This window comes from Conger conger, chromosome 5 (assembly GCF_963514075.1).
Source record: "Conger conger chromosome 5, fConCon1.1, whole genome shotgun sequence".
NCBI classification, from domain to species: Eukaryota; Metazoa; Chordata; class Actinopteri; order Anguilliformes; family Congridae; genus Conger; species Conger conger.
Genome location: NC_083764.1, coordinates 19,516,791 through 19,534,108, shown reverse-complemented (window position 1 = coordinate 19,534,108; position 17,318 = coordinate 19,516,791). Strand labels below are relative to the sequence as shown.

Here is a 17,318-nt window from a genome sequence, read left to right as displayed (position 1 = left end):
GAGGAACTGAGGCAAAGCACCTTGTTCATAGACATCCGAGCCTGCGGAAGAATAACTGCCAGCTACTGAGAGATATTTCTGGGTGGGAGATGAGTTCTGTTTCAGATGATCTCTACTCTCAGAAGGTTGAGATGTCAGTATCGAGATGTGTGAAAAACGAGCTCAAGCAGACACGAAAGGAAGTGAATTTGGGCAAAGGCCGGTGTCTGGTCTTACCGTGCCTGTGACCGCGCTCCTCGCGATCTTCGTCGTCATCGTCCTCGTCTTCCTCTTCCTCCTCCTCTTCCTCCTCGTCACCTTCCTCGCCATCCTCCTCCTCCTCATCTTCTATGACGTCTTCCGCCGTTTCTCTCTGCCCCCTCTGCACTTCCCCCTCGTACTCCTCCTCACCCTGCTCCTCGTTGTCCTCCGAGTACTCTTCCTCGTCGTCTTCTTCTACCTCCTCCTCTTCCTCGCCTTCCTCCTCCTCTTCCTCCTCTACGTCCTCTTGTTCCTTCTCGTCCACCTCCTCCGTGCCATCCGTCTCGTAGCACTCGTCCATGGAGGAGTTGTCTAGGCGTGTCAGGAAGGACCTTCTCTTTGGGGCTGGTTCCTGCGGCTGCTTATCTTGCGTTTTCCTCTTCTTGGCCAAAGGGCAGCCATAGACACTGTTGAGATAACACACAAGAGGGGCTATTTTGCACGACTTCACCTGCGAACAAGCATGTATGTTTTACACAGTGAAATTGTCAGTGTTCATTTATTCAAACTGACTTTATAAGCCCAAGATGGATGGAATGTTCTCTGAGTAAAACGCACCCTGTCAGAGTTAATTTAAGACTAAACATTTTACTGCATTCTCTGTCCAAATCATCAATTTCAAGAGGCAGGCTTTGAGATGCAATATGGGAAACAGCCTTTCACTGAGCTGACACCTACCAAGCGAAACATCTCAAAATCTTGCTGCACCAGTTGCAAGCATCATCCTTAAAGGGAAACACCAACATTTTGGTGAATATACCTTTCTTTTCCAACTTACCTAGACTGAGATATTTGATTTCATTTTATTTTTTATGCATTCAATGGCTCAATTTCCATGTTAGCAAAACATGTTAGCTTAGCATAAATACTTGAAGCCTATAGGAGTCAGTAGCCTACCTCCTTCAAGGTGAAGAAATACACCTTATATATAAAAATGTAAAGCAGAGATGTTGTTTTCTGAGAAGTTTGATGATTGGAACTATAACAACACTGAACACACAAGTGCTCTTCTGTCTTCCGCTGGTTGAGCGCAGTGATCCGCGCACCTTCTGAAGGTAGTTTAGGTATACCTTCTAACTTTGAATAACAACGCCTCTCTTTTTTCTGGGTAAGTCAGAAAAAAGGTATATTTCCCAAAATGTTGGTGTTTTTTGCTTCACCAATCTGTAATTATTACAATCACAGTGCCTAGTTTGCAATCACATTTTTATTGCTGCAGCCTCGACAATTATGTACACTTTCAATATGGATTTCAGGCAATTCTTTATTCGATGTGAATGCAGTGGTTTTGTTTGCAGCAAGGGTAAAGACGCTTTTCTTTGAGGTGGAGAAAGGAAAGGATATGAATCAAAGTTAACAGTTAGCTAATGGAACATTAGCAGGGAAGTGCACCTCAGGAGCCAGAGGGTCCTGTGATCTGACACACTCCTGTTCCCATGGGGACAGACCTGACTGCAGGGAGGCAATACATCCTTACTGTAATTCTAATTCCAACCATCAAAGCTGGCCCCTATGGTTCATTTATTTATTTATTTAGATTATGGAAATTATCAGGGATCTCCTTGGGACATAATGTCTCTTTCAATAATTGACAAATAAAGTTATGAAATTTTCAGCTGACTTGAATGACCAAAGGCATTGTTTATAATAACTTCTGCGTTGAACTCAATTATGTTAGGTCAATTTTTAATGAAATTACAACAAACTGTAATAAAGACATCAGATACAAATTACCCTCCCCCACTCCCACCCCCCGACTGTTCAGCATTGATATACATTGTAATTCTCCATGTGCAAATAAAATATGGCCATATCCGTATGTTTTTGTTTAATGTATAGCAAATCCAGTTCCCATGTCCAACAATCAGTAAATACCATACTTGGGAGCCAAAATATTCTAACAGACACACAATGCAAGGTTCTGTGTTGTGTAGAGTATTTTAGACATGGTATAATTTTATTAGAAAAGTCTTAGTACGTAATGGCTGACTTTATATAAATGCAAATAATTGCAGTTCATCGAGGTGAATGAAGCAAAAGCACATTTTCTGAAGCGTATTATCAGCAGGAAGAAAAGTGGAAATGGAATTATTCTCAAATATTGGCTAATACTTTGATTACAGGAGCATGTTTTTCATAGAAATATCATAAAGGCAACATTGCAGCTTCCATATTAAAAAACACTATACATATTTTGTTAATATCACTGTATATATCACTGTAAATGAAACATATGCATTAAAAAAACCCTAAATTGATACATATGGTAAAAACACCACTGGAACATCACAGAAAATCAAAAAAAAGAACTCCATCATGATACTGTGGAAACAACCAATCAAAGCTTTTCTATGACTAATAAGAAGGGTTGTTCACTTCACAGGAAACATTGCTGCATCACACATTAACATTACATTACATTACATTAATGGTATTTGGCAGACGCTCTTATCCAGAGCGACGTAAAAGTAGCATTAAGTGCTGGTGAATGCACACTTAAAAACAACTTAAAAATATTAACTTAAAAAAACTGAATATATATATATATTTTTTGTTCCAAATGTTCAACATTAGGAAATAATATAAAAGATATTTATTAAATTCTTGTTGCTGAAGCCTTCTAAAAAATCAGCGGTGCTCTGGGATCTAGATCCATTCACATACAGCCAGAAAGATATATCTAAAGTTCCCAGCCGCAGATCCATATGAAATCAGAAAAAAGAAACAATATGACATGGTTCTGTGGCTAATGGAACCTGCAGTAACTGTACCACTCGATACTGCCATGTCTAAATTATTTAGGAAAGCCACTGATCATGAAGAACATCATCAGATCATCTCACTTGAGGGCGAGGGGAATTTGAGGGAAAATTCTATTCGGACACATGAAAAAGTAGATTATTGTTTTATATTATTCTTCCATCTAAAATAATTGGAATGAAATATGACCTTTGACACCTCATTGGTTGCCAGGCCCATTTTTGGAAAGCAAAGGCAACACCCGAAAAAAATACCTGAAATATTTTAGGGCTATATCGATTTTTGTGGTAATGCGAGCGTCTTTGTCTACACACCTGCTTGGTTGCTAGCTGACAGCCTGGTCTGTATGCCGAGCCAATCTAGACTCCTCCACAGGATTTCCCATGTGACTCTACTGCTAATTATATTCCTCAAAACTCTCCTATGTGCATGTCTACAGTATGTGTAAGTATTTATGTATGACTGTACTCTATGTGTAAATGTAACTCAAGAGGGCCGCAGGGAATTACACAAAGCTCACAAACGTGACGCACATTTGAGGAGTTTTCTTCCCGTTTGCTATAAATAACGGACACCCGTCAGCATGACACAAACAAAGTCCATCTCTTGCAACCAGGAAAGCAGCATTAGGCTGACCCTGCACCAACGCATGACCTCATAAATCCGAGCCCACGCAGACAACCGCAGTGGGATGGCGGTCTGTTCCGTATCACACCTCTTGTCTCCTCCCCAGGACATGGTCATGATCAATACCGTGTGTGACCAAACATCCCAGAGGCACATTAAAGACAAGCTGATATCACAATGAACTTTTTCCCTCAATACAGTCAATTCTTCATAACCGTATGAACATGTCTTAAAGTATATATTCCAAAAAAATTATACAGTTGTAATACTTGTATATTTTCACACCAAAGTTTGAAAACACCGGGAAACACGTACATGTACACGTCATCGTGTACCAGCGGGTGTGTACTTAGATCAATTTGCCTGTCAATTTTCCATTCCCCTGCAATCAATGTCTTTTCACACAGTATTCTTCCCCCCATAGGCTATGACTCTGCTTTCCCCTCCTCCTTTAATATCAGTGAAATTGACTCCCCGACCTACAAAAATCCCCCTCCCCCCGAAAGATCTGCTACACTTGCATATATGTCTTATTGCAGAAACTAGTGCTGCTCCAACTTCTGTCTCAGCTTGTCTTTAAAGCCATACTCATGTTGCCCAACTAGTAGTTAGCTAATTTGTTATTTCGCTAATAGCCTAGCAAGCAAGGCAACTCAGAAATTTCCTTGCAAACATTAGATACGATTCAAAATAATTAGACTATTCATGTAGCAAAACAATTAGCTAAATATACACCGCTGTAGATATTGTGCATGAATGCAATTAAGATTTTGTTAGGCAGACAGCGTTACTGGCTTTTTCATTTTATCCCCAATGTGCTTCACATAATGATGTATGTTTTTATTTGGTAATTTCATAAACAATTAGTCCAATATGGTCACTAAAATTTCTATTAAAATGTGTCAGATAAAATAAAAAAAAACACACACATAATGCTAATTTGAATTCCGCACCCAAAAATATCTTCAGGATCAGCTAAACTATGATCAACAGTATGATTTAATTAACTGATCTCTTTGTAAATTAGCCAATGCTAAAGAATGTCGTATTAAAGCGGAGGGGGAAACCGATTGTAAAATTGATGAAGATTTCAATGCTATACCTTGCCAAATAATTAATTGCGTTTTAATGAGTCGCTGCAACTGGAAACGTCCGACAGTAACAAGCGTGTGCTTTAGGACGGAGTCACACATCATTTCATTACTTATGACATTAAAAACAACCGCAAGCCCCGGTCCATCTCGAAACGCTGTGCCATATTTGCGTCCACGCTGCTCCACAACTTGTGCATGAGGATAGGGGGGGTTAGCGGTGCCAGAGCGGAGAGCGGTTTTTCACGTTCGCATGCCAGTTGTCATGGGAGCACACGGCTAGCTGTGCCCTATCCGGCAGCATCTACAGGCACGCGGTCTCCATGGTGATATCCTCCACAGAACCCAAGAGGGATTTGGCATCCCTGCAGGCAGACAGCGAGAGCGCGGTGTGATTTTAAACCCGACAGACTTCCCTTTCGAAAAAAGCAGAACAAAGGAGCTGCTGGTATTCTCCTGCATTGTGCATGCTTGGAGCGCGCCGGGATTTCTGCACTCAATAAAACCGTGCCGTTCGTTAAAATCCTGGGTGTGGGAACAGGCCAGGTTGTTGTAAACATGAAAAAATAAAACAATATTTGAAAACAAAAGCTCTCAATAATTAGCAAAAAACCACCCTGATATAGTATCTAGCTATCTGCATGTTTTACACTGAAATTAATGCTGCATTTCAGTGTATTTTGAGAAGAGGGCAATTCCATGGTAACCAACATTACAAATGCAGTATATCGGCATGGTACTGTCCATTAGAGCTACATACCAACACAGTTATTTGCTCCTGATGGTTATAGAAGCTTATACCAGTCTCTATTATGTAGCTGTACAGAACTATCACAGAAATATCTAGCACTTGTATCGCCTGCTCCCATGGAATTGCCCAATATAGCATTTTGGTATGGAATTGCAGTTAAAACTGGGATAGCCGTACGCAAAACCCAGTCAGTCTGCTTTACTGTTGTTGGTGCTTGAAAAGAAAGCAGCAGCGGGGAATTGAGGGAGAGTGTGAGAGACGCAGACACAGAGAGAATAACAAGAGAGATGGAAAAACAGGCATAGCCACAGAGAGAGATGGAGAGACAGAGGCACAGATACATAGGAATAGCAAGAGACATGAACAAGAAATAGAAGCAGAGAGAAAGACATTAGAAATAGAAGGAGAGAGAGGGGGGGAGATTGATCCACTCCACACAGTGAAGGCCAGTTTATAGTTCAGCGACAGAGTGTTGCTCGAATGAAATTGCAGAATGTTCATGAACGTTCTATTGTCGCCTGATATAGACAGTGGTCGTTGTCCTTACCAGGAAGTCACTGCAGTTGCTCAGAGTACCAAATGTCCAAGCAACAAGCGACATCCACTGCACATCATTGGTTGCAGCGAAGCTTTGTCGCTGGACTATGAACTTAAGACTTGAGACTTATGAGGTATATGAAAGCAAATCACTCATGGACAACTGTCCAATGGATAGTTAGCTGACAGTAGCCTTCAGACCTGTCTGAACAGCCTGGCCCAGTACAAGATTAATCCACGCCTAACTTAAAAACATGGCTCTTAAAAAAACAAAGAGCCACAAATATCTTTATCTCCTTGACATAAGCCAATGTACTTTCATATTAAATATTGCATGTATATCATATATATCATATTAAGGTTTCGCTTGTCAGATAAATTCATAGTATTGGCTACATTTTCAATCAATTTACTATAGAAGACAATCATTTGGGGAGGGTTGGGTGTTGGGGTTGGAGTCATTTGGGGCTTTGGTGTGAGGGGCAGAAGCTTTGGTGCCGCAGAGTCGTTCTCGTTTTTGACTAACGCCGCCTTATCTGGCTTCCCGACTCGGCAACAGCTCCACGCAGCGCGTTCCACAGCCCGGGTTCTCTCCGGTAAAGGTGCACCACAGCCTCGCTCCCTCTCCCTCTTCCTCTCCGGCCCCGACGCCCGTACCTGGCTGAGTGCCCATGCTTTTAGTGAGTGCTATCTGCCAAGCCATGAATAATACAGCCCCGGGCTGTCGCCGGAATCCGAATGAGGCACACATCAGTGAGAAAGCACTCGACTTTAGCTCCGGAACACGCCGCGGCGCAGACAGGCCATTACTCACCCCCAGCTGAAGCTTGGGGGTACGCGACGGCAATCAAACTCACGCCAGGCTGCCAGGGAAGAACGTGTATGCCTGTGCGCGTGTGCGCGGACATCGCATTCGTTCAAAGACGCTGTAGTTTATATAACAGGGCCTATACGCGGACAGGTTTACCGCGGAAGAATAGAAAATGTGTGCAGCGTTCAAACCCTGCCATGCAAATGGCACAGTTGGCTTGCTAGATTCGTTAGACCACGGTGTAAACCATTTACACGTTGTTAGCAGGCTGATGAATGGATAGGGCTGTATTATTTTAATGGCAAATGTTATTTTCAAGGTTTTTTTTTCTTTTGGGTCTGTAACTGATATTTTTCATATTTTTGTCTTCTGTATTCAGATGGTAATATGAAAAGCTAGCTTTTTATGTATTGAACTGTGAAATTCCCAGAGCATCGGAATGAAATCGGTTTTGAAACATGATGCAGCGCATTGACCGAAACCAGAGGTTAAATTCTAGAATCACCCATCAGACCACAGTCCTCCAGAACACACAAGCGAAATAAAACATGGTTTTAAATTCCTCATTTCTTCTGTCAGGGTGATAGGAAGACTTTGTTAATGTCAGCTGTTTGATGTCCAGTAAAACCTCATCCAAAGTGTAAGATCTGTTAGAGCAGGACTCTTAGGATAGGAGATTATCCCCATTTTTGACATAGCAGTATATTGCAGGGCTATAATCCCAAATATACTGCAATGCTAAGAGCTGAATATTGATGGAGTGTGTCATGATTTTACAGTCTTCATGATTCTTAGCAGGTATGCTGAATACAAGACAACTGATATGACTCGTATAATTGCAACAGACAACTATTCCTCAAGCTGAAGTTAACCCAAATTTTTAAATCCTGAATACGGAGCATTACATGAGAAGAAGGACGCTAAAAGTAGAATAGAAAATAATTGTTTCTTTTTAAAAAAAAAGTACAAAAGTCAAATGTTGATTATATTTCATAATAGATTTCTGTGGGAAAAGATATCTAGACAATAATATAAGTAAATAAGCAATTATCACAAGGTAACGTCATTATTTATACCACAGCACTGAAAAATAACCGACCACCTAGGGCAAATACAGCATTCTGATTGGCCGAGACGTGGCACGTGGGTGTGCATTATTTTCGTATTACCTTGCTAACGAGAACAGATCAAAATTCAAGCAAATAGTCGACCTATATAGGTTATAGCTGACCTGGTGACAAAAATATGTTACCGTAGGCTACACTGCATTGAACAAGGCTATACTTTGCATTGTCGGAAAGATAACCATGGGAAATGTTTCAAACATAATGTAACCAAGTGTTTTAACTTAGATAGTAATAATAACGCAACATACAAGACACAAGTGAGTGAGGAGAGAATTATCAAACAATTCATTTTGTCTGTAATTCACTTTGTTAAACAACAGAAAGTGTTAGAAATATTCAGGACACTCATATTCTCCATAAACTAGGTACATATAGTGTGAAATCCGTAATCATTTAATATGTCGTTTTGTGGGACTGGCTGCAAGAATTAAATGAAAACTGGTATAAGCCAGCTGATGTTGATGGCTGTGCTGTACAACTCAACAAAATATTGAGGTCTTTCTTTGCTTCAGTTCAAAATGGGAAAAGCTCCATTCAGTTGCATGGCACTGAAGTCTGGAATACAGCATCAAATTTCTATTAATTGCTTTTACAAGCTAACATTAGTTAATAGCTAAACATTTTATTTCCTTTCGGTGATGGTGAGCTTCTGAACTTTTCTTCGGCAATGATGCAGTTGGCTTTTAGTAGCAGCAGGCAATTTTAGGCTGGGTGAATATTTTTTATCTCAGCGGCATTGCATTTCAATACATTTGTTTTTAAACAAAAAAAATGATTACAACATTACTTTGGCAAGTTAGCCATGGTATAAGCGGAATAATACCCTATGAACAAGTCAGTTATGAGGATATAATTTCACTTCAGGCTAGTAAAAGGCACCACCCTGCCGGGCAGTTATTTCCTCGGAACTGTCTCGTTCATAGGGTATTATCCCTTACATAATGTACAGCATGTTACCAACAAAAATAAAGCTGTTTTTTCCTTGTCTTTACACCTGAATAATTAAATGTCCACAGATTTGAGTATGATTAATTAATCAACCATCTTGCACATGACCTAAAAACTATATTTTCACTGTCAGGTACAGTGGATGTGTGCCAAGTTTCTGTCGGTTTATTCTCTGTCCACTATCTCTGACCAGTGGAAATTGGCAGCCATAAATGTCATAGTTAAGGTTATTCCTCCTTGATGGTCTCTGGATAACCTTTATTTACTGGTGTATAAGACAAGGTGAGTTTAGCCAGCATCTCTAGTATCAACAGAGAGGGCAGTTTAACTCTGTAATATCAGGCTCAGTTTTTTGATGGTCAGCGTATTGACAAAAATTTAATTCATTCAGGTTAGTAGATTTTCTTGGTTCTGGAATTTGATACTATAGAATCATGAAACTAATAAATGTAATACGTCATAAGGATATTGGAATTTTGCTAATTATGTGCATCTTTGTTGGCTTGTGCTCCAGTCCCTGATAATAATTTCTTAATTAGACAAATTATTTATTTCCAGATATGATGTATCGAGAAAACGATACATTATATCTGAAAATAGCATTAGCGAAACTGAAATATTTTACTGCAGTATAGTTTGAACAATTTATATCAATGTAAATATATAGAACCAAATGACATATCATCAAAACACCCCATGCTGAAAAAAGAACAGCGACAGTAAGAACTACAGCACAGCCGTCAGTATTCTCTAACATAAAGCAGATGTAGGTATGCAACACACGGTTTTCTGCTTCAAATCCCAGGAGCCGACACTTACACCTTGAAGTTTACATCAATAAAATATCCCGCTGCGGAGAAGGGAACTGTTTTAAAAAGGTATATTTCCCTGCAATATCATATGGCGGCCTATATTAAATGCAAAATGGCGATACTTTGGTTCCTTGCTAAACATTTGTCAGTGTAAGGCACCCAAACAAAGGCGCTGACTCTGTTTGATGGACGGCTGACACGGACGGTGACAGGACATATTTGATTTCTGTCATAGTTTCAGCTCGAACCTGGCCAGCTTTTTTTGCCCTGAGCTGGCCTCCTTGCTCTCTCGAGTCTTATCATCTTCTCCTTCCATTCTAATAGTGGCTGTAATTCATCATTTGGTATTCTTTTCTCAAAGCCAGAGGTCTAACCAAGGTGTAATTTGTCTGAGGCAAGCCTACTGTAATTCCTGCAAACAGTTTAAATGGCCGTGTTGATCGTGTGACACGAAAATACATGCCTTTTTTCAATCATTTTAAAAGGGGGAAATAGCATCAAGGGAACAGTAATGATTGAGCTTGGCCTGAGCAAGCTGGATTTCATGGTTCAGCAACTCGGTGGGGCATACTTCCAAAGCAGATGCAATACCTATAAAAAAATCTCTTAAATCACCACAAAGATACAACTGCACATAAATAGTTGACTTTTTATATCATATATATAACAATTCCACCATTGGAAATGCCTACTCTAATCCAGTTTATAGCCAAAAACGAGTTTTCACAGAAGTTAATCAACATGCATTACAGTCAGTCGGTATGAATAAGGTTGAACTTATATACATTTTAATTTATGGCAGCTAAGAATAGACACATTAAATGAGGCAACCTTTCGTTAACAGGCATGTGTTCATGGGCCATTATATTATCAGTCAAAGGGAATAACAGAGACTAACATATGGCATAATGTATATATACAGAATGACGAAACCCTAATATGATTTACTGCAATAAATTCAGTTTACTGATCAACTGCAATTTTACTGATTCACTGCAAAAGTAATTATGTTTTCGTAGAATAATAGCACTGCAGTCTCTCTTACTTACTTACGTGATTCTTTAGAGTTCTGCTCAAATCCATCAGGAGAACCTCCAAAATACTGGAGGAATGTTGTAGAAAGCAATGAGAATTTGTTTTTAAATCCAGAAGCCAAATAGAATGTATCAGTATCAAAGTATTATTTTAGTAACTAAGATGAAAAAAATATCCATTACTGAAGTAGAAAACACATTTCTACAATGCAATAAAATGTAAGAAACTTTTTACTAAAGTATAAATATTCTATATGCACAGTTTGAAGCTGTTCCTCGGGAGGCTTTTGGACTCATAGTGGCATAAACAGACTCGCGCACTTATGCTTCCAGATGCATTAAAAGCCTTTGTTAATCACAGTGCGACTGAAATAACAGGATATCACGGGCACATTCGTGCCAAAGCCGCGAGAGAATAATTAACATACTAACGACGGCACCTTCTCATGGCTGCTGTCCGACAGTCAGAACACTTCTATAAGTATGCAAATGAGGGCGGCGCGATCGAGTGTGGAAATTAGCTGGCGACGACGGCCGAGCAGCCCCGCGCTCATTGATGGATTGCGCCCTTGTGTTCGTTTTCGTCCGTCTTTTACCATCTACCATCTATGTTCTGTAAGGGCTGCGTGGATGTGTCCATCGTGATTGGTGGGATTTGGCGGTATGGCTAACCGTAAGCTGCAATATCCATTATTTTCCACTTGCTGAAACTGAACTGGAATGGTTAGTTATGGCTAGTCAGCTACTGAACGATGCATCTGCACACGTGTCAAACGTACTCTAAAACATAACGAGTCATGTTGCACAACTACCTATGTCAACACATTCCATTTTACTTGCTGATAACTGTATTGTGAGGAATGTAGATTTCCTACGAGCAACCATTTGCTATCATGTAGATCCTTGTATACAAGCAGGGAGAAAAACTATTCATGGCAGTCATTGCCAGCTAACGCAAGATCCAGCTACAGCCTACAGTGACAAACTTATGCTTCCCTCATTTCTGACAGTCTATAATAGTGTTTGGTTGTCATTATAGTAGAGCATTTAAACATCCCTCTATCAGTCATCTATTAAAGATAACATCAATTACAAAAAGAATAATTTCCACTTTTCCGCTGCAGTGACTCGACACTTCCTTAGAGTGTGTTGGCATTTCCATTCTCTTGCTAGAGAAACAACAAATAAACAATCCGTTGTAATGAATTACATCAGGAATACATGACTGGCATTTGTGGCGAAGTGAAAGCTGTGCTCAACCTTTGTAAAATTGAGATGTACTTGTGTATTATGACTACCAAAATAAAATTACTAGAATAATTCTTAAAAATTCAAGGACACACTGCACCCCTGCTGCTGCACAGCTACAAAACCAAAGGCTTATGAGCAGGCAACTAGTTCGCATGGCGCATTATAATCGCATTGAGCGCTCTTCATTAGTGCAAAAGACATGCAGGGCCCCACTGTCATTATCTACATGGCCACCTGTGTGTAGCGAACGTTGGGTGTCGAGTTTAAAGGATGCCCTTACCTTCTGTGTCGTGCATATTTGCCGCTGACGTGCCCACTGCCATCACAACCTGGTGTTGGGCAGCTGAAATGATAAGAGACCGAACTCAGCATTCAGACACAGGGAAGTTTACATCTTACTTACTTCTAAACTACGTTCTAGATGAACTGCAACTTGCTAATTGGGAATACAACAACCAGTCCCAGCACTGGATACCATAACGCTCCTTTACTTTTGGATGATGCATGATCTGCTCAGAATACCATGCATAACCATCATAACCATGATACACTGATCAGGTGCTTTACTGTTACTGGCTCTTGCTATCCTAAGAGAAAACTGATTTGAGAGACTGGAATTTCAATGTAAATAATGAGTAATCATTTCTATAATGATTCATTGTTATTGTAATTGAATAATAATAATGATAATAATAATAATAATAATAATAATAATAATAATAATAATAATTATTATTATTATTATTATAATTATGATGATGATGATGATTATTATTATTATTATTATTGTTAATGTTCTTCCTCTTCTTCTTCTTCTTCTTCTTCTTCTTCTTCTTATTATTATTAGCGTAATCTCAATGACAGTCAGCAATATTGTGGGTGCAAGCAGAGTTGGTTTGAGAAAAGAATAAAAACAATAGATTCTAGTCAAAGCTATGAAACAGCTGTAATTCCACTCAACAGTTCCACCATACTGGCCAGACAGGGAAGTTGAAACATAAAACATGAAACATGTAAAAATGTACTCAGGAGAGTTAAGGGGGGGGGGGGTAGATAACAGTTCCACTCTCTGTAGAAACACCATTTCACATGTACATCACTCAGTGTAGAGTGGAAAAGGAAGAGCGCATTGTACCCATTAGCAACCATGACTCCTGACCGCATGCTAATGCGGTCTAAACGTCTACTGACCTGAACTGCTCCTGTACCGCTGGTTCCGTAGACACTGTGAAAAAGAGAGGGAGAGATTATGTTTGCTGTGAGTGCTCATAATCGTTGCACATATACGTGTTTCTGTGTGTTTATATATAAAATATTGTATTATATATGTTGGTTTGGCAATATGACTGTAGCTGTCCGGCTAATTGAGCAAATTAAAATTGAAAAGTAAGAGAGAGAGAGACTGAGAGAGAGAAGAAGAAGAGAAGACAAAGAAGAAGATACGCTGAAATAAAATTACACTGATAGTCAGGGTTGCAATCCTGCAAATACCCCCCTGCTTCTACAATGCCCCCTATTAATAATACTCCAAGTGCTTTCGGCCACATCGGATTCACAAACATGCTATTTTCAAGATACATTTTTTTCCCCAATCTGGCAGCAACACTGCTGGTAGCTTATGAGGGCCGGGATGGTTGGGGTGGAGAGTGAGGGTACTGGCGAATGAGTGACACCCCGGGGGATTCAGATGGAAGCGAGAGACGTACCCCTGACACCTTTGGAACGCGTGCGGTGGCGCTTCTCATCCGCATCCACCTCCATCTGGGGGAAGAGATTTCCAGACAGTGAGCGTCCGTATCCCACACAACCACACAGGGCTCTCGCACACTCTCTCTCCGTCTCTCAGCTACAGTCTGTCGACATCTCCCCCCCTCCCCCCCCACCTCTCTTGTGCTGTCTGTCTGCAGCTGTCTGACCTTCAGACACCCAGCACACCCCCCAACCACAAGCTCGCAAATGTAGATTAGATTGGATGCTCAACTGTCATGTTTTCATGTCATAATTGTTTGTAATTTCTAGTAATCATGTCCAGTACACATGCAGACTTTCATGATTGATATTGCAGCAGCTATTTTGGACATCGGGGATATGTATTATGAGGACTTTTTCTATTATAATGATGTAGTTCAGTTCTGCCCATATTCCGTATGATAAAACAACTGTAAGCAATAAAATATCAGATATGGTTCACTTATACACATCAGTGGTAACTGCTTAAATAATTTGGGATGCGTGACAATGTGACATTGAAACCTGCAGTGCATGTCATTTCTAAATATCTGTATGTTTATGAATGTGTTTTTTTAGATAAAGTCCACTGGGCTGCATATTGATTAATTGTTTTTGGCATCAGTTCATTTAATTTATTATTTATGATTGGCCGAGACACTCAAAAGCCTTTCCCCTAGATTCAATCAGACGCACTTAGCCAAGTTAAGGGCCTATGGAATTCAATCCAACAAGTTTTTTGGGGGGATTCAATCAAACAAACAATATGCTCATAATGAAATTATAAGAAATGAGAAAATGTCAGGCCTGAATGTTTTGGTGTTTTTTGTTGCCTGACCAACCAGACTAAACCAATTACTTGGTTAACAGTCATTTTAATTTGCAAAAATCTCTTACTCCCAACACTATGTTGAGACACAGCACACAAGGCAGAGTACATTTAAAATGGCCTTAATGGGATTTTGACCGGATCCCATTCATTGGCTACGTCATAATGCGGTGATGTCAAGTCTGGTGTAACTGAATAGAGGAAAACATTCAAAGCAACCGTGCTTATCAAGAGAACAAGGCCTTTGTGACATTAGCATGTTGGAGGCTGAACTAATTTATTGCACTGCTGCTCAGAGCACTGCATGTATCATAGATAACAATGCCCATGAAGTGCCATTTTGAATGACCGTATGGTGTCTACCTGCTCTTTCGTTAACAAACCCAGAACCTGACCAGACCTCACTGCTGAGTGAAACAAGGAGAACCGTGAGAGGTGTCCTTAATTTCCGCATTATCATCTTCAGGATTGCTTTCCTCGACTCAAACGGGCGGCGTATGCAAAGAGCTCATTGTTTCACCTCGGATTAGAAGCCCCTCTCCCTGCGTTTCATCTCCATATCCCGCTGAATTTCCCCAGGAGCGTGAAATTGCGCAAGCCCCAGACTCCACACTGCCTTCGGTGTTACTGCCTTCACAGGAGTATATACAATATGCGCACAAAAGCTTTCGAAGGCTGTTTCCCAGCACGAGTTGCCATACCCAAGTGGGGTGAATAAGACCAAGCGGAGAGCAGATATGGACAGCTTATCATCAGTGGATTTCCATGAGTAATTTCAATAATTCAGCCAACACAGGAGGAAGTCCCCCACCCACTGATAGCTGAAAAAATATGTAATACTTTTTTTATCCTGTAAAGCCACATTTCCATTCAATTCATTCACCTTAAACAGTGCCTTGAGATGCCGGCCTTCACTATACTGGGGTTCTGATGAGGATGAGTGATAGAGAGAAAATACAAATGTACAAGTTTCTCAGAGGGGAAGGTCGATGATTACAGTAAGAGTGCAACCTTCTGAAAGAGTACTATGACTTATAATTCTTATTAGGATATTTTTGTGAAAGTGATGTTGCTTATTTTTTTCAAACCAAAATTAGCTATTTTCCAAAACAATTTGGCTACAAAACTGCATACAGTACTGTACGTACACTGCATCTATAATGTTATCTGATGGTTTCACTGCAAATGTAATGGAACGCAAGACTGTTGAAGCAGTTTTGTATAATGATCACATGAACGGTGCTCAAAATGGCTGACAGGCAGGCACATCCCTGCTGAAAAAAACAGCTCAAGCTAGGTTGAGAAACAGCAGTTAGCAGGCTGACCAATTCAGACCAACTCCCAGCTTGCCATAGTGTGACCAGTTCAAGCTATGTTTGGAAACAGTTGACCAGCTCATACCCAGCTAGAGCAGATTATGACCAGCTTGATCGGCTCAATTTTCACACTGGCCAAGCAGGCATAGCTGGATACAGCAGGGAGTACATGATGATTTATTTTGCTTTGTCATGTGTTGAACCGGTCACATGATGTAGGATACTCTTGATTAACACTGTAAATATGTGCATTTTTTCCTCTTGCACAAAGATGACACGGATCTGACAGCCAGGGATCAATGGCCTTGCCTGATCTCGACTGTTTGTCAATAGGCTACAGGCATTTACTAGCCCCCTGTGGTTCCCTGCCCAAAATCTGTCATCTGGGGAGAGTCTTCTCAGTGACTGAGTGAAGGAAATCAGAGTTAAATACAACCCCATATGTTGAAACTAGCACCGGTATTCGGAGCCAAAGGCAGGGAATTGAGAATTATTTTCAAAAAACCAGTTGGTGTCAAATTCCTGGCTGGTAATTTCACCTTTTCATGCATCATGTACACCTCCCCTTCTGTTGGAGCTCCAGGTTATCGTATTTTTAATTGGTTTTGCCCTTGAAATATCTACAGGACAAGCTCAGTATTAAAATACAATGCACACACATGGGTGGAAATTTTATTAGTGCTAAAACAACAAACAACAAAAAGGGCCGAAAGATTAAGGGAGTAATTACCATGAATTACTGCAAGGAGCTGCAAAATCTCACTTGCATTACGCACTGACAGAAGCCACATGGACTGGATGATATTATACTATTCAAATATAATTCCGCATAACTATGGAAGGATAAAGCAAAATTAAAGCCTTTACTTGAAAGTGTTCAGTATTGGTTTAACTGGTTGTCACTTTGAATCACCCAGAAAAAGTCAAAGAGCATATGGTTCCCGTGCTATTGAAAAAGGCATTGGTATTCCTATATGTATGAAACAGTGGGGCACTTTAAGAAATGAATATGCATGATCTCATTTAACTGTTATAAGCTCCTCGCTATGAGTCATTTACTGACATTAAATACGGTTGGGAGCCTCCTTGTCCGTATCAAGATAATTTATACAGCATCGATGCAAAGAAGCCAGAGAGGGAGGGACATTGGGAAGATTGAAAACATCCCTAAACGACTCTAGATCAGCATAAATGTTTTGGTCTGCGATTAGGTTTAGTGTGAGGACAGAATGCGCTGGTCCTGGATCAGCCCTTGGGATGCAGGGCCTCCTCTCTGAGGAGAGACGGTCAGATTTTGGTAGTGGTGTACCTGAGATCGTCTGGGGGTTGTGACTTCTCTGGTCCAGGCTTCCTCTTGTTCCTCCACCGTGCTTCAAAAAGGCCGCTGTTACTCCAGAATGAATGATTCACAGCCTCTCTTCCAAACTCATTTTCTATTAAATGACAACATAAATGA

At 40.4% G+C, this 17,318-nt stretch overlaps 1 protein-coding gene across 5 annotated transcripts in view; it reads right to left on the bottom strand.

Annotated features, from left to right (window-relative positions):
• The window catches only part of myt1la (myelin transcription factor 1-like, a), a 79,845-nt gene that overhangs the window by 39,476 nt on the left and 23,051 nt on the right, over nucleotides 1-17,318 (bottom strand). For 4 of the 5 annotated variants that reach the window (XM_061242132.1, XM_061242127.1, XM_061242129.1 and 1 more), the window contains exons 2-6: nucleotides 17,172-17,295; nucleotides 13,696-13,750; nucleotides 13,181-13,214; nucleotides 12,270-12,332; nucleotides 217-647 (exon numbers count right to left, since the gene is read on the bottom strand). In XM_061242132.1, the coding sequence (XP_061098116.1) occupies nucleotides 217-647; nucleotides 12,270-12,332; nucleotides 13,181-13,214; nucleotides 13,696-13,750 (583 nt within the window). In that variant the 5' untranslated portion in view covers nucleotides 17,172-17,295. The remainder of the gene's footprint in view (nucleotides 1-216; nucleotides 648-12,269; nucleotides 12,333-13,180; nucleotides 13,215-13,695; nucleotides 13,751-17,171; nucleotides 17,296-17,318) is intronic. The other variant, XM_061242128.1, reaches the window with a different exon arrangement.